The sequence below is a fragment of the Dermacentor andersoni genome, chromosome 7 (genome assembly GCF_023375885.2).
Source record: "Dermacentor andersoni chromosome 7, qqDerAnde1_hic_scaffold, whole genome shotgun sequence".
NCBI classification, from domain to species: Eukaryota; Metazoa; Arthropoda; class Arachnida; order Ixodida; family Ixodidae; genus Dermacentor; species Dermacentor andersoni.
In genome coordinates this window covers 178015826-178035931 of record NC_092820.1, presented here as the reverse complement: position 1 = coordinate 178035931, position 20106 = coordinate 178015826, and the positions used below count along the sequence as shown (strand labels likewise).

The 20106-nt window shown below is 47.6% G+C and overlaps 1 protein-coding gene across 3 annotated transcripts in view; it reads right to left on the bottom strand.

Moving 5' to 3' along the window:
* LOC126533185 (BTB/POZ domain-containing protein 7) overlaps window positions 1-20106 on the bottom strand; it is a 139575-nt gene that overhangs the window by 80195 nt on the left and 39274 nt on the right. For all 3 annotated transcript variants that reach the window (XM_055071638.2, XM_055071639.2, XM_050180452.3), the window contains exons 5-6: window positions 15063-15255; window positions 2450-2836 (exon numbers count right to left, since the gene is read on the bottom strand). In XM_055071638.2, the coding sequence (XP_054927613.1) occupies window positions 2450-2836; window positions 15063-15255 (580 nt within the window). The remainder of the gene's footprint in view (window positions 1-2449; window positions 2837-15062; window positions 15256-20106) is intronic.

The window sequence follows — 20106 nt, the reverse complement described above, 5'->3', positions numbered from 1 at the left end:
CGTGCTGAGTTCCTGGCCGCCCAAGAAGTCCATACTAGAAGAGGCGAAACCATTCTACGCCATTCGGGAAGAACTTTCTGTTGTCGATAACCTGCTTCTGCGTGGAGAGCGCCTCATTGTTCTGTCCTCCCTCACAGCTCAGATCATAGGCACCGCGCATGAGACACATCCGGGTATCACGCGCACGAAGGCGCGACTGCGTGAGCGGTTCTGGTGGCCACGAATGGATAAGCAAGTGGAAACGGCAGTAAAAAACTGCCACATCTGCCTGGAGGCAGATAAGTCCGCCAAAACATCACCAGCACCGTTGCAACCTGTTGAATGGCCTGAGCGATCGTGGCAAAAGCTTGGCCTAGACATTGTTGGTCCTTTGGAGCATGCAGCTTACAACAGCAGATTTGCTGTAACGCTTGTTGACTACCATTCTAAATGGCCAGAGGTGTATTTTTGCAGCGAAGTGTCCACGAGCATCGTGAAAGACTTTTTAACAAGTGTTTTTGCCCGTGAAGGCTACCCGGAAGAGATCGTTTGTGACAATGGACCTCAGTTCACTTCGCGTGAGTTCATCACTTCCCTGCAAAACAGAGGCATCAGTCTTTCACATTCTTCAGTATACTACCCCCAAGCCAATGGACAAATAGAACGTTTTAATCGCACATTGAAGAATTTCATTCAAGTTTCACTCCTCGAAAGACGAACACTCCGGCAAGCTGTCACAGAATACCTTGCCATTTACCGCTGTACTCCGCACACCACCACCGGGGTCGCCCCAGCAGTCCTGCTGCATGGTAGAATGCCCCGAACCAGGCTGGATGTCGTGGGTTTCTCAGCACCAGCATTTGCTGAAGACCCAGCCAAGGAGTTGGCATGACTTCGTCCAAGAGTTAGGCATCAGCAGCAAAGCAGCAAGCACTACACGGACAAAAGGAGAGCCGCCAAGAAGACGAAGATAGCCGTAGGCGATTTTGTCCGTATCAAAAAACTGTCCGTTCGGTTCAAGGAAGACTGTGCCTTTTCTTCACCAACTGAGGTGATCAAGAGGAGGGGACCAGCCTCTTTCCGACTTGGAGACGGCCGTACGTGGAATGCCTCCAAGCTTTCCAGGGTTCCGGAGAAGGGCACCTGGGAACCAGGCCCACCTGCCACGCCACAGCCGCGGTCTCCTGATGCGCTGCAGCCCGCCACGTCGCAACTTCCTGAGGCGCTGCAGCCTGCCACGCTGCAGCCTGCCACGCCGCAGCTGCTGTCTCCCGATGTGCTGCAGCCTGCCGTGCTACAGCCTCCTTCTCCCAGGACGCAGGAACTGTCTCCTGGCAAACCGCAGCAGCAGTCAACGAGCCCATCGCCAGTGCGACGTCCAACGCGGCCGGCCCGAGAGCGCCGGTCAAAATCTCAAAAATCAAATCTCAAATCGTCAAAATCTGATCAGCGGGTCAAGCGCGTCGGCTTTTATACATCAGTCGTCGAATGTTCCAGAGTAATTCGCTGGGACCCGCGTGTCTTCCACAAAGTTCTACACTATTCGCATCGCGCATACATGCAATCAGGTCACACAAGGTTCGGTGATAGACAGCGGATAGAGCAATTGATAACATTCCAGAAACTTCCAATACATGCAGGCACGTCCTGCGCTGTGCAATAACATTTGTTAGGCAGTGACAAAAGGTCACCCGGAAAAGATAAAGAAGTACACGTGTCAATATTGCCAAGCTAAGTTCCAAAGTTGCAATATTCCATGAGACATTTGAATGATGCCACGAAGTTACTGACGGACTCACCCTCTGTGCGAACGTGACGGACTCACCTCCATAAGCTATCGACACCCCCACCCCCCCATAAGTGCTGTGTGCAATATAAAACTATAGTAAAACTCTCAAAAATGTTGAAAAACCCTTCCAAAAAGCAAACGTGCGGGATAGCAAAAAGCTGCGGGTAGGGCCTTAGGGCAAACATAAAATTGTAACTACGCTGTAGCTCCCCTGATATCTTGTCAGTCTCGCTTTTTTGGCGTTGCCATGTTTTGGTTACGATTGTAAGTCGACCCCCCCACTTAAGATTTTCAAATTAAATAAATATAGGTCGACTTACAATCGTGTAAACACATCATCTCTTTTCACCAAGCCAAGGTGGTTTAGGACCCCTTTAATGTTCACATATACGTGCCATGTTTTAATGTTCTCATGCCATTTGCCATGTTCATGTAAAAATATGTATGTATATCTCAAAGCAAGCAGCTGGAAATATGTGCCTTTACTGTGTATCTACCCTAATCCTTTTCATTCTACTCAGATTCCCAGTCACTTAAGCAGCAACTAAGCTTTGTGGCGAGCATCAGCAGGCTCAAATGGCAAGGAAGCCAGATTAATGTCACTAGGTCCACTTATTCTCGTAATGAAGCCACTAAAGCCAATGGCAATAAATAAAATTGCAAAGTATACTCGCTTCTCACCCTGAGCGAGCGAGTCCACCTCGATGAGCCGTGCCACCTGATAGAGTTCCATGAACTCGTCGGCCAACGATCCACCAGATGAACAAGGCAGCATGGACAAGTCCACTGTGTCCTGATACAGAGCCCAGAGCAGGACACGTGCATGCCGCACGGGAACCACACCGGCGTCAAGGACTACACGCATGCGACCGCCAGGCGTGGTCCCTCCCGCGTCACACGCTGCACCGCTGCCACTAGCGGTGGTGGTCCGTCGCTGGATCACGCCACGGAAGAAGGGGCACCGTGCCGCCAGCACTGCCCTGTGGCAAGGAAACTCGGCCTCCTGCTCTGTGCCCCCTCCGCTGCCTGGCACCTCCCACACCAGGCTGGTGTCCGCCAGGTGTCCCCCTGTGTCAATCAATTGAGAGAGCTGGGTTAGTTCATTTACAAGCATTGCAACATATGATTTACCAGTGCTAAATTTCAATCAAACAAGAATTGAAATACACACAGGAATAACACTGAGCTTCAACAATTCAGCGACTGCTTTAATCACCGTAGTGATCATAGTGATCGTAGTGATCATCATTGTAGTGCATAGTAAAAGACTGACCTTACTTACACAAGCCACTCACATACCGTATTTACCCGGTTCTACTAAGCCCCCTTCCCTCCACCTCCCCTCCCCCAAATCCAATGCACACCCAATTTCCATGGGCTTAAAGAAAGAAAACAGAAGTGCACCTGAATGTAAGATGCAACTGACTGTAACATGCACCCAATTTATAAAATAAAGAAAGTCGCAGTTTCGCCTGAAAGGTGAAGCACCGATTGCAATAGCAAATTAGCAGACAGTTATACCAAGTAAGCATATTAGTTTTATTGGCCGTATTAACTAGCAAACATTCACTTACTAACCAAATTAACAAGCATAGTGACACACGCGCACAGGTAAACATGAACACATCTCACTCAATGACCGCGAAAACTCGCTGTCAAAATGCTGGAGTGAGTAAGCACGACAGCAGCAGCCAGTGAATTGACCTTCGTGCTGTCTCTCACTGCAACGCGAACTAAACATTGAAAGCACAGTGCATACGAAGCTACCGGCACTCCGCGTACTTTGTCCACATCACAGATCACTTTGAATATGAGGCCCGTGCAGGTATACACTTTGTCCACGTCGCAGATCGCTTGCAAGATATGGCAGCCACGCAGCCTTGCCGTAAGTCGCAGCTGTCGGAGTAGAACAACTCCCCCTCCCTCGCCTTCACCCCGTGCCTCTCATGCGGCAGAAGACGGTGTGTTTCCGCTCCACCTTCCTCCTTCGCATGCGCAAGATTGAGCCGCGATCATCGGCTGACCCTCAAAAGCTTTCACTCGCACACACAGTGTATGGCGCACAGCCACACTGTCATCTTGTTTGGATTTTATATGGAACATCATGGCAATGACGATGACGGCAGAAGTGCGCTTGGAGTGTCTATATGATTGCTATCGCAACAAAATATAGCATGTACCCAGATTCACGATAAGAATAAAACGAGACGTGCCGCATTTATCTTCACAGATAGGAAAAATTTTTTTAAAATTAGCTTTTATAATGAAAGCGATGCGTCGTCGTCACAATTTGCACTTCATTGTCCACAGATACCATGCATACAGGGGCGGTATTCTCAAGCAATCACATAAAATGATACTACTATTACTTTTAATGTCACTTATCGATGGTTCCGGCAGCATTCCTGGCACTGTGCGCAGATAGCAAACTTGGCAGAGCACCATAAATACTGGCGGCCATTTACGCTGGCGCATATGGTGCCGAGACACGCGAAACCTTACGAAAGTGATAGTACAGTCGAACCTCGATATACTGAACAGCGCGATGATTCCAAAATAGTTCGATATAGCCAGAATTTTATATATAAAATCACATAAAAAAAACACATCAAAAGCTTCTGCATATCAATCAATGAACAAAGGGTGCGATCAGGGATCGTTGTTCGGAGCGAGCGATCGGTTGCGCCACGTGCAATTGGCCTAGGCTGCGCTGACTTCATCAGCAATGAGCATGCAATCGATTGTGCCACACCCAATTAGCCTAGGCAGCGGTAACTTCGTCAGCCGCACAAAGTTGGGGTGGCCTAGGCCAAATGTGCAGAGCGCAACCGAACACGCGCTCCGAACAACGATCCCCGATAGTGCCCCAATCGTGGTGCAGGTAATACGCATTGAAGCTTCACACAAAGTATTTATTTATTTGGCTGAAAGTACTGCAGCAGTGTAGCCTGCTTCTTATTGGCAGCTGCCTGCTTAAACAGGGAATCCTCAACATAGTCTAAACAATCCACAAGCGATAGACCGGTGCCGTCTATTGCACCACAGTAGCGGCGTGGAAGGGCCAAAGCAGCTACAGCACCAGTTAAGTCGGGAACGGGGCAACATCAGCGCTTGTGAAATCAACCTCAGCAGCGTCTTCGTTTGGCCGCTACTTCAGCTGTAATCTCCAAGTCCGTCAATCGAAGCACTCTGAAACACTGTCAATAACAAAGTATTAAGTGGCATCTGCCAAGGCGTCTATGAGTGAGCCCAGTGAGCGCGCGCTGTCACACGTCTTCGTGGATGCGAACCGCCAGTCCTTGCAAGATACGGCACCGAGGAATCAGTGCGTCAAATGCAATGCGTCACTGACGTTGTCGAACTAGCCAAGCCGCTGCATGCGTAGGCCGCCAGATTCAAATCTGTGCAATCGCAGCAGTCGGGGACGCCCATAGTACCACCGCTATCTTTGAGGGTGTTGCGGGAAAGCTCACTGCCTGTCAACAAAGTGCACATAGTCTGGGGTAGCGGAGTTCGATATCCATTTTACGTCTGACCCCGTTTAAGGGAGGACGCGGCCTTAGAAAATAACAAAATCGCGAAAAAGTCAATTTTTGGAAAACCACATGTTCGGGCAGTATGTCTTATAAACTACCATTTCTGTAAATATCAACATCTAATTCATCCCGAAACTATTTCAAATAAACTTTATAAGGAGCTGCAACAGCCCTCGAGCGGCGAGCAAGCGCTCAAAATACCCCTACTCGGCGCGAACGCCATTTCTCCACCGCTCAGCGCCGCCATTTTGGTGTTGTTTTGTTCGTGCATTCTTGTGGTTTTCTTTCCCCGCCACCCCCGGCAGCGCGCGAGAGGCGTAAATCGCTCATGATTGGAGGGCTCGTGAGAGCTTTCAAGTTTCCCGCCGCTGAGACGCAAGGCTGAGATTGGGCGAAGCGGGCGCTCCTCAAGGACACGGTGGAGCCCGCGACCTCCACTGGCTGCTGCGTGTGATGACATAGTGGAATCCTGCATAATGCGTCTGGCAGTCGTCTGCTTCGGCTCCTCCATCGCTGGCGCCCTTTGCAGCCGTCCGCATATTCTCCAAGTTTCTACCGTCTTTACGAGACCGTTGGTGCGTTTAGCGTGCCGAATGTTGTGCGGTCGGCGACGATGCGCCCAAAGAAACTCAAGACGCTACACGTGTTCGGTGCAAGGAAGCGTTCTATGAAACTCGCCCGCACGCCGTCGATGTTCGCACCGATGGTTCCTGTGGGGCAGCTTCTGCTTCACCTAAGCAAGAGCATGGTTGCATCGATGCTTCTAGCAACATGACTCCTGCTCCACCGGCACAAGAATTTGTTGTGACGAGTGCGCCTGGTGTCTCGTGCTGATCGACAGCACGTCCACATCCACTCTTTCATCTGCCTCTGACAGTGCAATCGCGTCGTCCACCGTGCACTTGAAAACACGTTTCCTGATGTGGGAGGAGAAAGAAGCAGCAGATAAAAAATGGCTGCTGTGCAATGAGGACTTAGCACTATGTCAGCGACAGAGCTAAAATTTCAAGCAATGGAGTGCGATCCTGAAGCTGCCACCGCTATAAGTGAAGGCGAAAAATTACTCCTTGTGCAAATGGATGACCTAGGCGACCTGCTATCCGGGACCCCGTGCCAGCGGTGCTTCGCGACTGGGATGAAGGTTCAAGGAGGCACCTAATGACTTGCAAGGAAGCTTGAGCTGCTATGTTTATATTGTGGAGTAGTTGCAAGCTCATGGAGTTCTGCTCGTCAGGATGACTCAATGGCCTTTGACATGAATATAAGAGCCATTGTAGCAATAAAACTGATAGGGAAGGGACAAACAGACGCCAATGACTTTTGGGCAGTGATGAACGTGTCCCATCGTGGCCTGCATCATAAGACTTTTCAAAAACGCTTGAAGAAATTCAAGGAACCGCAGACACAGTGCAAAGACAAGTTCTATGCAGAATCTGCTTCTGCTGTGAAAACCACCTGCAAGGAAATGGATCCATATTTCAGCAGGGGTATCACAGTAAACTTTGATGGAACATGGCTCAAACGTGGCCACATGTCCCATATTGGAGGTAGTGCAATAACTGAATATCATACGGGCCTCATCTTGGATGCCATTGTTCTATCGAACGGGTGCCTTGGTTGCCAAGTAAGACCGAAGCCTGGAGACCCAGGCTACACAAGCTGTCAGGAGGATCATGTGTGCCAGAAAAACACTGTCTCTAAGTCTGGGAGGATGGAGGTTGAAGCAGCTGTGATCCTTTTCTCAAGTTTAGTGCCAAAGCACCACCTCCGTTACACAATGCTGATGGAGATATGCCACCTTCTCTGCCCTTGTACAAGGAAATGTTTATGGACTGGTCCCCATTTCGAAAGAGGAATGCCCGAACCATGTCCAGAAGAGGATGGGGACAGCACTGCACAACCTTGTGCAGAAAAGTGACAAGGCTTTAGGAGGGAAGGGCAGGCTGACAAAGGCCCTCATCGACAAGTTGACCGACTATTATGGCTGGGCCCTACAGAACAATTCCAACGATGTGGCTGCAGTGCAGCGTGCAATGATAGCATCGTACCACCATGTGACATCGATGGACGAGGATCCTCACCACAACTTGTGTCCCGAAGGTGCAGACTCGTGGTGTCGTCATTACACCAGCAAGAGTGATGGTAAGCCATCTCCAAAGCATCGGTACAATCTTCCAGGGCATGTTGCAGAAGCACTGCTACCTGTTTGTGAGTGCCTCTCACAGGCTACTCTTCTGCAACGCTGCCTGGAAGCAAAGACGCAGAATGCATCAGAATCATTTCACTCCGTGCTGTGGTCCCTGATGCCCAAAGAGCAGCATGCTTCGCTGATTTCTGTGGAGACAGCACTGCATGAGGCAGTTTTAAGATATAATGCTGGCTGCCACAGGACCACTCAAGAGCTATGTTCATAAGCGGGGCTAACACCTGGCCACCTGGCCATTCAACGGGCAGCCGAGAAAGATTCTCTGCGCTTGAAAAAGGCCAAGAAGCGATCACAAGAGAAGGTGTAGAGACAGCAAAAGAAGAGAGTGCCTAAGGAAATCCCAAGTTACGCTGCAGGGTCATTTTAGACCAATATATGTGCTTAAAACTTTCGAAGTTCATTTTCTCAATATGACTTTTTTGGCTGGTGAGGCTGCTTGTTCCAGCCATATCTCTGTAATGGCTCATCAGATTTCCAGAAGTTCTTTTATTGTGTATCTGAATAAATTTCGGAGGGCAAGACAAGACCATTTCTTTATGTATTGTGTCTGTGATTTGTGATATTCAATCAAAATTTGATTGATAAAATCTTAATCACCAACACTAAATTCGGTGGTCTGCTAAAATATTTCAGCAAGGAAATTTTAAAAAAGGGCTCTGTCTTGCCCTGAGGTATCCATCTCGGAATCATCATAGTGGATTTCACAGTTGCAGCACCTTTTGAAAATTCTCCAGGCCTGGAATGAGAAAACTATGTGCACCATTCTGACATATTGCAGTAACTTGAGAACCAGTGAACATAACTGCATGGAATTTTGTAGTTCTACTAATGCTTTTGCTATGAGTATATCCTGAAAATATCATTAAGATATCTCAATAAACACAAAAGTTGGTATCCGAGGGTAGCCTCCCCCCTTAAATTAAAAATTTTAAACGCATGCAATTTTCCAGGTGATACAGAAAGTGTTCGATACAGGCACTAATTCCATATATCCGTGTTCGATATATAGAGGTGTGACTGTATCTCCAAAGATTATTGGCTGAAAATACCACTCGAGATCGTAGTCGAGCAGTAATTGAACTGACAGCAACCTTCACAAAATCGTGCTCATTAGCCATTTGCTGATGGCAATGACTGTGCATAAGACGATTGATGGTAAGCTGTTGCCAACACCATGGTTTTGGTTTCGCATTTGACTGTAATGTGCAGGCAATCTGTGAACCCATTTTCTCAGAAAGAAGGTGTGCGTTAGATTCAGGTAAATACGGTAGACAGCACCTGCTCACATTAGTTAGCTGCTTTTCCCTATGCACCTCACAGTCTCTTGTGTATATTGGCGGCGAGGAGTTATGGAGTCGCCATCTGTCGGAAGCGCCTCCCTCGCGTAGTATGAGGGATCACGCGGCGCGCACCTCATAGGTTTCGCTTACAGCGCTCAACAAAAACACCACGCAGCAGCCCTCCTGGACATTTATGTAAGTACTCTCAAAACGAGGAAAGTTTTTGACTGTCAATATAATAATCTTGGGCAAACTGAAAGCACAGAATCGTTTACAGACGCTATCTCTTTACCGAATACGTACAGTGAACGTCACTGCGCGCTGTCGCTGCGATGGAGTCTCCAGAACCGGATTCTTGCATGAAAGGTAGGCAAATGCTAAGAGTGAACTATGTGAAATATGTTCTTATAGTGGGCTCTCCGTATAACCAAATGGAGCATAACAGAATGAAGCCTGAATGCAGCGATCGCACAGGTTCACAGCGACCGGCTGCGCGTCTGCATGCATGTCCGCGCACAATGTTTTGCTTTCACTGCGAGCGCGTTTTCGCACCGTGCCACGAGTTTTAGGCCGCATAATGTGAGCGTTTTACAGTACACAAGCAACCATTGTTGTGTGGATGCTACCATCATCAGCAGCAGCAGCAGCAGCCTGGTTACGCCCACTGCAGGGCAAAGGCCTCTCCCATACTTCTCCAACAACCCCGGTCATGTACTAATTGGGGCCATGTTGTCCCTGCAAACTTCTTAATCTCATCCGCCCACCTAACTTTCTGCCGCCCTCTGCTACGCTTCCCTTCCCTTGGAATCCATTCCGTAACTCTTAATGACCATAGGTTATCTTCCCTCCTCATTACGTGTCCTGCCCATGCCCATTTCTTTTTCTTGATTTCAACTAAGATATCATTAACTCGCGTTTGTTCCCTCACCCAATCTGCTCTTTTCTCATCCCTTAACGTTACACCTATCATTCTTCTTTCCATAGCTCGTTGCGTCGTCCTCAATTTAAGTAGAACCCTTTTCGTAAGCCTCCAGGTTTCTGCCCCGTACGTGAGTACTGGTAAGACACAGCTGCTATAAACTTTTCTCTTGAGCGATAATGGCAACCTGCTGTTCATGATCTGAGAATGCCTGCCAAACGCACCCCAGCCCATTCTTATTCTTCTGATTATTTCAATCTCATGATCCGGATACGCAGTCACTACCTGTCCTAAGTAGATGTATTCCCTTACCACTTCCAGTGCCTCACTACCTATCGTAAAAACTGTTCTCTTCCAAGACTGTTAAACATTACCTTAGTTTTCTGCAGATTAATTTTTAGACCCACCCTCCGGCTTTGCCTCTCCAGGTCAGTGATCATGCATTGCAGTTGGTCCCCTGAGTTACTAAGCAAGGCAATATCATCAGCGAATCGCAAGTTACTAAGGTATTCTCCATTAACTCTTATCCCCAATTCTTCCCAATCCAGGTCTCTGAATACCTCCTGTAAACACGCTGTGAATAGCATTGGAGAGATCGTATCTCCCTGCCTGATGCCTTTCTTTATTGGGATTTTGTTGCTTTCTTTATGGAGGACTACGGTGGCTGTGGAGCCGCTATAGACATCTTTCAGTATTTTTACATACGGCTCGTCTACACCCTGATTCCGCAATGCCTCCATGACTGCTGAGCTTTCGACTGAATCAAACGCTTTCTCGTAATCAATGAAAGCTATATATAAGGGTTGGTTATATTCCGCACATTTTTCTATCACCTGATTGATAGTGTGAATATGGTCTATTGTTGAGTAGCCTTTACGGAATCCTGCCTGGTCCTTTGGTTGATGGAAGTCTAAGGTTTTCCTGATTCTATTTGCAATTACCTTAGTAAATACTTTGTAGGCAACGAACAGTAAACTGATCGGTCTATTATTTTTCAAGTCTTTGGCGTCACCTTTCTTATGGATAAGGATTACGTTAGCGTTTTTCCAAGATTCCGGTACGCTCGAAGTCATAAGGCATTGCGTATACAGGGTGGCCAGTTTCTCTAGAACAATCTGCCCACCACCCTTCAACAAATCTGCTGTTACCTTATCCGCCCCAGCTGCCTTACCCCTTTGCATAGCTCCCAAGGCTTTCTTTACTTCTTCCGGCTTTACATGAGGGATTTCGAATTCCTCTAGACTATTCTCTCTTCCATTATCGTCGTGGGTGCCACTGGTACTGTATAAATCTCTATAGAACTCCTCAGCCACTTGAACTATCTCATCCATATTAGTAATGACATTGCCGGCTTTGTCTCTTAATGCATACATCTGATTCTTGCCAATTCCTATTTTGTTCTTCACAGCTTTTAGGCTTCCTCCGTTCCTGAGAGCATGTTCAATTCTATCCATATTATACTTCCTTATGTCAGCTGTCTTACGCTTGTTGATTACCTTGGAAGGTTCTGCCAGTTCTATTCTAGCTGTAGGGTTAGAGGCTTTTATACATTGGCGTTTCTTGATCAGATCTTTCGTCTCCTACGATAGCTTACTGGTATCTTGTCTAACGGAGTTACCACCGTCTTCTATTGCACACTCCTTAACCCTTTCACTGTCGGACCTTTCTGGCCGTGATGCACCCCCAGTGTCGGCTTGGTTTCAGGGAACGAGCATAACAGGGAATGAACATAGCAATTTATTTTTGATTATGATTGGTATACAAATAACATAGTCAATGCAATATGCACATTTCAATGTTCTGCAGCTGTTATTAGTAAACATCATCATCATCATCATCATAAGCCTGACACTAACATCCGTTCAACATCCGAATCTGACGATGCGGAACTCATCTCTTCGTCGCGTTAGACGCTGTCCGAGTCCAAATCCGAGCTCGGCTCGTATTCTGAATCGTAAGAGCCACCGCTCCAACGAACAGACGAAGGTCTCGCGCCGCTCAGCTATCCGAAAGTAACCGCGCGCAGGGAGGATGCGCTTTCAGTCGCCCGCGCAACTGAGATAAATGGTACATTGTGTGATCAAGAAGAGGGAGATGGAAAAAGGCTAAAACAAAGTTCGAAGGGCTTTACGTTTACTACTGGAAGTCGGAAGCAAGGGTGCGGCTAGAGAGCGAAAGCAGCAATCGAGTCACCCTTTTCGGAGAGGCAACGGCGACGCGTGCGCCTGAACTTGACGTGCCGTAGCAGACGCACCAACAGAAGAAAAATAAAAACCTTCAAACCGGCAGAGATGGCAGAACAACCCTTGAACCCATAACCACACGCGCGCAACGCATGATCCAGCGAACGCAGAGCCACCGCGCCACTCAGCAAAAAGAGAGGGGGGCGTGGCAGTCGCACCGTACTATTCAATACATGTGCTAACACAGGTCGGGGCGAAAATACGAACTTGTAGGAAGAGTCAACAGATGGCGTGGCCAAGTCCGGGAGCGCCAGCTTTGCGCTCAGGCGCGCAATTTTGAACGCGCGATAGAGAACGTACCGGTACGTCAGTGACACTGTGGGGGGGAAGCGCGATGACGTACCGGTACGTCCGTGACAGCGAAAGGGTTAATGATGCCCACAAGATTGTCGTTCATTGCTTCAACATTAAGGTCGTCTTCCTGAGTTAAAGCCGAATACCTGTTCTGTAGCTTGATCTGGAATTCCTCTATTTTCCCTCTTACTGCTAACTCATTGATCGGCTTATTATGTACCAGTTTCTTCCGTTCCCTCCTCAGGTCTAGGCTAATTCGAGTCCTTACCATCCTATGGTCACTGCAGCGCACCTTGCTGAGCACGTCCACATGTTGTATGATGCCAGGGTTAGCGCAGAGTATGAGGTCTATTTCATTTCTAGTCTCGCCGTGCGGGCTCCTCCATGTCCACTTTCGGCTATCCCGCTTGCGGAAGAAGGTATTCATTATCTGCATATTATTCTGTTCCGCAAACTCTACTAATGACTCTCCCCTGCTATTCCTAGTGCCTATGCCATATTCCCTCACTGCCTTGTCTCCAGCCTGCTTCTTGCCTACCTTGGCACTGAAGTCGCCCATTAGTATAGTGCATTTTGTTTTCACTTTACCCATCGCCGATTCCACGTCTTCATAGAAGCTTTCGACTTCCTGGTCATCATGGCTGGATGTAGGGGCGTACACCTGTACAACCTTCATTTTGTACCTCTTATTAAGTTTCACAACAAGGCCTGCCACCCTCTCGTTAATGCTATAGAATTCCTGTATGTTACCAGCTATATTCTTATTAATCAGGAATCCGACTCCTAGTTCTCGTCTCTCCGCTAAGTGCCTGTAGCACAGGACGTGCCCGCTTTTTAGCACTGTATGTGCTTCTTTTGGCCTGCTAACTTCACTGAGCCCTATTATATCCCATTTACTGCCCTCTAATTCCTCCAATAGTACTGCTAGGCTCGCCTCACTATATAACATTCTAGCGTTATATATAACGTTGCCAGGTTCATATTCCAGTGGCGGCCTGTCCGGAGCCAGGGATTCTTAGCACCCTCTGCTGCGTCGCAGGTCTGACCGCCGCCGTGGCCAGTTGCTTCGCAGCTGCTGGGGACTGAGGGCCGAGGTTTGATTGTTGTGTTCATATAGGAGGTTGTGGCCAAGTACTACACCTGGGTGGCCAATCCTGCTCTGGTGAGGGAGTGCGTTACCGGTTCTGGTCACCGGGATCAGGCCACACTCCAGGCCTGTTTTATGCAATTTTATCAACACGCGGATTTTCTTTTTTTTAAATCCGGTGGGAAATTGCGCGGCACAGGGATTCGAACCACGGACCTCTCACACGCGAGGCGGGTGTTCTACCTCTACACCACCACTGCACCGCTACCAGAGCCGCTACCAGAGCTGTTCAAAAATGATTTCGTACCGTCGCGACAATTCAATCTTTTTTTCTTTTCTTCTTAATTTTTAAATGTTTCAATATCATTATTTCTCATGTTGCGCCGCACTGTATGTTTATCGATCTTCTCAGCGTGCGATTTCCCGCTGCTTCTTTTTCGTAATCCAGTACATTAGTTCATAATACAAACATTACCATATGCCTTGCCTTTATTTAATGTGCGTCTTACCGCTCCCTTTCCGTTCCAGTGAACTTGCCAGTATCTAGCATCAACAAGTTCATAGACCAAACCGTTATGACATTAGCCGGGCAGCGGGCGCTGGCGGGAGTCTCAGTGCGCATTTTCTGCTACTCACCAAACATCGCAGTCCCGGCGCCATAGCAGAAATCTTCCTTGCGTCTGTGCTTGCTGCATACCTGAGTTGCAGCCAATGACTGTCTGCCGGTTCTAAGTTTCGCGAGCCAAGCTTCACGCAGCTCCTTGTCCTGCGGATTGCATACGTCCGGCACTGCGGCATTAAGCAGTAGCCTACCATGCTGCACACCTCCAAAGACAGCCACTACCTATTATAGTACTTTCAAATGTTGTCAAGCACACACCCAAGGTGGTGCCTCTTCTCACGGCGACTGATCGAGTGTTTCTTCTCCGCACTAGTTTCTGATGCACTTATTCTTTGATGAAATGTGTTTTCGGGACAACAAACCGATACTCATAAATTTTGCTAGATATCTTTCTCAATCTTTTACTGTAAAGCATGTTTGTGCGTACGCTGTTGGTGCGAGTAAAGAGATATTCAGACAAAATATTGCTTGCAATAAGTTTTTCCTGCATTCATGAGTTCCCAATCGTTTCCTACTACTGGAATCTGCAATAAATGAAATTGAGCGCAGGGGCATGGCATTATTGAGAAAATTCGGCCCTCAAAGGTTTAACAAAATGATTAGACACTAAAATTCCAGCAAACTATAAACAACATACTGTCACGTTGCAGTTAAGGTGAAAAGCCGGGCAGCACCTAAACTGTCAGTCACAAATCTAAATCATTATTGGGCGAACTTGTGCCCAGAAAAACAAGTGGCACTCAAAGTCCAATGATAGCAGCAAACACCGTCGTGAGAGTTGTCGAAATTTAATTTATCGGTCAAGCACGTCGGCTAATCACATGCGATTCATTGTGTATTCCAGGATCACTGCTGGTGCTCGCGCACATTCCAGAATGAATGCCACTATTTGTGCATGCAGTCTCATTAGACAAGAACCCTTCTCCACAGAATTGGCTACCACGTTCGAGAAAGTTCTGATACATGTAAGCACATCTTGCACCGAGTGAAAGCTTTGTAACAGTGGTTAAACAGTGGAAAATGGTCACCAGAAAAAAATCGTAAATGATGTGTACACATGTCAACATGGCTGAGAATAAGTTAGAGCATTTCTTGAAGAAAGTCCACCTTCGAGCATCCTGCGAAGGTCGTGCGCCAATGGGTTTGGCACTCCAAACTGCTCGCTCAAGCGCAGCAATGTCGAGAGGGCGGCGCTGCTGCCGGCCTCCCCGGCCACACTGAGCTCGCCCGTGTATAGGTATCGCAGCAGGTCCCCGAACAGCTCCACCCCAACGCCTGGAATGTCCATCTCCACCACCATCTGCCGCAGGAAGCAATGAGCAAGGTCACACACTGCTCGCTGTATGGAAATATTCACCACTCGTGAAGGAAACCAAATTACTGCAAACAGTGATTATGAGGCAATCAGGAGACTCCCAGATATGTTTAGAGAATACCCCGCAATCTCGAAAACAATCACCCTGCTCTGCTATAAAACACTGACAGAACCCCAATGCCCCTCGAGAAACTTTTGAAAACTTCTGGACAATGCTAAGAGGCTACCTCACAATCTGAAGTACACAGACCTCCACGTAGAAAGCTGCATTGACCATTTGACCTTCAGGTACAAATTCGTGGTGCACAATTCGATGGCAGTTGAAGAACACCCTAAAACATGACTGATTTTTGTTTTGTTCTACACTTATTTTGGTCTTTCTTTTTCCATTCCTTGCTCCGTAACTCCAGCTTGATGTCGTATTCGTAAATTCAAGTTGTGTTGCCAGTGACAACCTTTTGCAAGGATTCATCGCTGTCATCCGAAGTTTTCCAATGAATGAAACATTCTCTTTGTCACAACTTTTACTCAGAAGTTGACAGTTTTGACCCCATTTTGGCTCGAACCTTTTTCATTTCCAAAATTTCAGTCAAAATCCACCAAATGGCAACTTTCTCAAACCATGTGCTGTGCTTCGCAACTTCTACCTGAGGCCAGCGGACACCTGTGCCTGTAGGTAGAGCATGAGCGGTCGGGCTACAAGCCCAAGTTTGCGGGCAGCTTCCTGGCCAGGACGTCCTGGTCTCCTCCCGCTTAAAGTTCCACTGAGGGGCCTGCATTCTCTTGGCAAACCGGGACCGTCATACTCCAGTTGTCAACTGGTCGCTCCGCCGCATCACTGGTTTGGTGAAAACAGCACCACTTACCACATTACCTTGCCCGGTGCCTGTCCATGTCAAACTGTTGTTGAGTTGACTGCACCACATGCTTGCACTCACATTATGCTCTAACTCGACTTAGTGTGCTAGTGCTGTTCTAGCTTAAGTTATAATTATATCTTGCTGCTGATATTTCCTTAAGTGTTTATTATCTCTCCTTTAATACTGGTCATATGAAATGTTTCGTGTGTTTTCTTGGAACAAATGGCTTTTTCCTTGATTGGGTTCTCCGGGGTTCTGCCTCAGGGACCCGTTCAAAACATCAGAAAAAGAAACTGCATCACCTGTGTAAACATTCTTTTCTTTCCCTTGTTTTCTTCTTCTTTTTTTTCTACCCTTAGTTGTTGACCAGCACGGTGCCACACCTTTTTTCACTTATGTATTTCCGCACACTCAATCACCTGCAGCCTTAACAGAGAGGAGGGCCAAGAACAAATACCTGCATTTATGGCTGACTTGGAAGTTTTTAGGAAACAGCGATATCTTCCATGGGAGTGGGGAGGTGGTTGCAGTTGGGGGATGGATGAGTGAGTGCTTGTAGTGCAAGCGGTGAGAAGCACGACCGCCGTGCCACCTTTAAGCAGCATCGCAAATCAGGGACAATAAATGCTGTCCCAGTCAATCCAGGCTCATATGAACTGATTCCATAATTACCGTAAAAACCCATGTATAATACGAGGTTTTTTTCCTATTATTAGCGTCCCAAATTTTCGCCTCGTACTATATGCGGCTCCGAATTAAAATTTCAGTCAAAAATTTGGGCTAGAAGTTTTGGTTTCGTTAATGCTGCACGGCTATGGCTTGACTTTGTTATTGCTGCATGGCTACAGCTTGGCTTCCTTATTGCTGCATGACTACAGCATCGTTTCTTTATTGTTGAGTGCGCACTTTGGCAGCACACGTGCAAACCACGCTTCGCGAAGTGCATCTTTTTTATTCCGCATTGAATGACCAAGATGTCCGGACCACAAAAACAGTACTCGACTGCTTTCAAGAGAAAGCTTATTTTAGCCGCACAGGACATCAGCAACAGTGCGGCCGGGAGGCAGTTTGGCATCAACGAGGAAAGCATTTGCGGATGGCGTCGACAGACGGAAGCCCTTTTCGCGTGCAGCGGAACGCAAAGAAGCTTTAGCGGCCCGAAGAGTGGGACATTCCCGGAAATGGAACTCGACCTGACGGAGTTCGTACACCAACAGCAAGCCGCGCATATAGCTGTGAGCGTGGAGCTTATGCAGGCAAAAGCTAACGAGCTTGCAAGAGAAAAAGGCCTACCGAGCTCCGCCTTCAAAGCGAGCAAGCACTGGATTTATTGCTACATGTGCCGTGCTGGTTTTTTCTTACGCCACCGAACTTCAATTTCGCAAAAGCTGCCCAAATCGTTCAAAGAGCTGCTTGTGGCTTTCCAGCACCATGTTATTTCGCTGCGCAAGTCCAAGAACTTCCAGCTATGGCAAATCGGCAATGCTGACCAAATGCCGGTTTATCTGGACATGCCATCACCCCTCACCGTGCACGAAAAGGGATCTAAACAAGTACTTTCAAATGTTGTCAAGCACACACCCAAGGTGGTGCCTCTTCTCACGGCGACTGATCGAGTGTTTCTTCTCCGCACTAGTTTCTGATGCACTAGTTTCTGAGCCGCCATGTTGTCGTGCACGGCAGACGGATGCGAGCTTCCGCCCTGTGTCGTCTTCAAGCGCAAGACTGTGCCTAAAGGTAAGGAGCTGCCAAAAAATGTGGTCATGAGATGCCATTAGAAAGGCTGGATGAGCGAGAATCTTGTGCTCGACTGGATAAAGTCCGTCTGGTGTAGGTGGCTCGGCCACTGTTGTTCCCGTCCGTCCTCGTGCTGGACGCATTTCGTTGCCATTTGGTCGACTCAGTGAAGAGGCTTTTGCATGAATCCGGCACTTAACTCGTCATTATCCCGGGCGGGATGACGTCTCAGCTGCAGCCTTCAGATGTTTGCGTGAACAAGCCGTTCAAGGACGCAGTCAAGCAGTGTTACGCAGATTGGATGCACTCAGGTGAGCCTGCAGTGACGCCGACCGGGTGACTGAAGCGGGCTTCGCCAGCCACACTAGGCAAGTGGACTGTGGATGCATGGGCCAACATACCAGAGGACCTTGTGCGTCACGCATCCAAGACATGTGGCATCTCGAATGCACTCGATGGCACAGAGGATGAGTACCTCTGGGAAGATATGGCCATCTAGGAACTATCCGAAGAGAGTGCAGCTGAGGAAGACAGTGATTGAAGTGCAGAGTGCAATTTAAATAAATGTTTTCCTCGAGTTTTCCTAATTTGTATTATACATGGATAAAACTTTTCTTTCCCATTTCGCGTCCCAAAAATTTCACCTCGTACTATATGCGGGTTCGTATTATACGTCGGTTTTTACGGTATTGCCCATGTTGTGTGCTGTATAGGGAAGTGTGCGCGTTGAATCTGTGACTATTGGTGACGTCCTTAGTGTGTTTTGCGCACCATTACTAAGCTACGTGAGCGCTTGTAGGTCACAGAAATATTCGTGAAATACATGAGAACTAGAGGAACATGACACTGCACTCATTGCCAGATGCAGTCGATGGTTCTTGTAGTCTTCCCGTGTAATATGATGTTTCTTGTTTAATTCGCACAAAGGATTGAATTGCACTGTTATAAATATTCAATTCACATAATCACCACCACGAAACCCATGAATTCCGAAATCACTGATATGATAATGCTCTTTCGTACATGGGATTACTTCTAGTTTCAAACTGAGTACTTTTGTTTTTGCATATACTAATAAGCATAAGCTGAATATTTAAATGATATTCAGCGACAAAAAAACGACACGGACGTGAGAGAAGACGGCACACCTCACACGACGGCTCACGTCCGTGTCGTTTTTTTGTCGCGCAATATCATTTAAGTAATGGATTACAAACTTGCCTGGAATGCTGCTCTCATTAAGCTGAATATATGCAGATTATAGCAGCTGATTATATGACTGTTTAAAGAAGGAAATGGCTCTCATAAGAGAATTTAGGCTGTGAATAATTCTTGCAAGGCTACACGTAGTTCAGCGCGGACAAATCCCAGGTTTGCAAGGAAAGAAGCATGTGTAAGCTGGGCACACAGCATCTCTCTGCATCTTTGCTTAAACAGGCGGGCTTTCCTAGGTTAGTGAGCAAAAACACTGTGGCCTGAAACATTATACAGTAAAACCTTGTTAATTTGGATTTTATGGGACCGAAAGAATACCTGAATTAACTGAATGTCGAATTATCGAGGATATCAAGAAAACAATAAGCAAATGTTTATTACATCAACATGCTTTTATTTACTGAATGAATGAGCCAATCCTGTATCTATTTTGCACAAAAGCAGTGAGGAAGCAGCAATTCTCGTCATCTCGTGGCTGATTAGCACCCGCAGCGGCGAAGACCTCGCAATTTCGTTCACAGCGCGGCCGCTGCACGCGTCTCATTTGAGACAGACTTTTTGCTACTGTGCACACATCTCGAATATTTTGTTGCAAGCGAGCTGGTCGTCATCCATCACGATGTAGCCGGTGCTCTTAATCCTTGAAAGCTTGTAAAATGAAACTGCTGTATGCTGCAACCGCTGCAGACGAAGCCGCAGCTGCTTTCGACGCGATCGTGGGCAGCACCTTGCAGTTCTGAAGGCGCACGGCCGACGCACACACCAAGTCAAATCGAAACTACCGTTTGCTGCAACTGCGGAAGAAACTGTGGTCGCCATCGAAGGAATCACGAATGGCAACTAGCACGCAGTTATAACGACACGCGGCCAACAACACAGTGTTATGCGCAGTGGTAGACGCAAGAATAAAGGCTCTAAAGACACAAATAGGCACGAAACTTTCTGGCATTGCTGTCATTCACGTATGATTTCCACTGGTGACTATGGCAATGCGGACTTTGCCGCTTTGTTTTGGTGAGCGCTG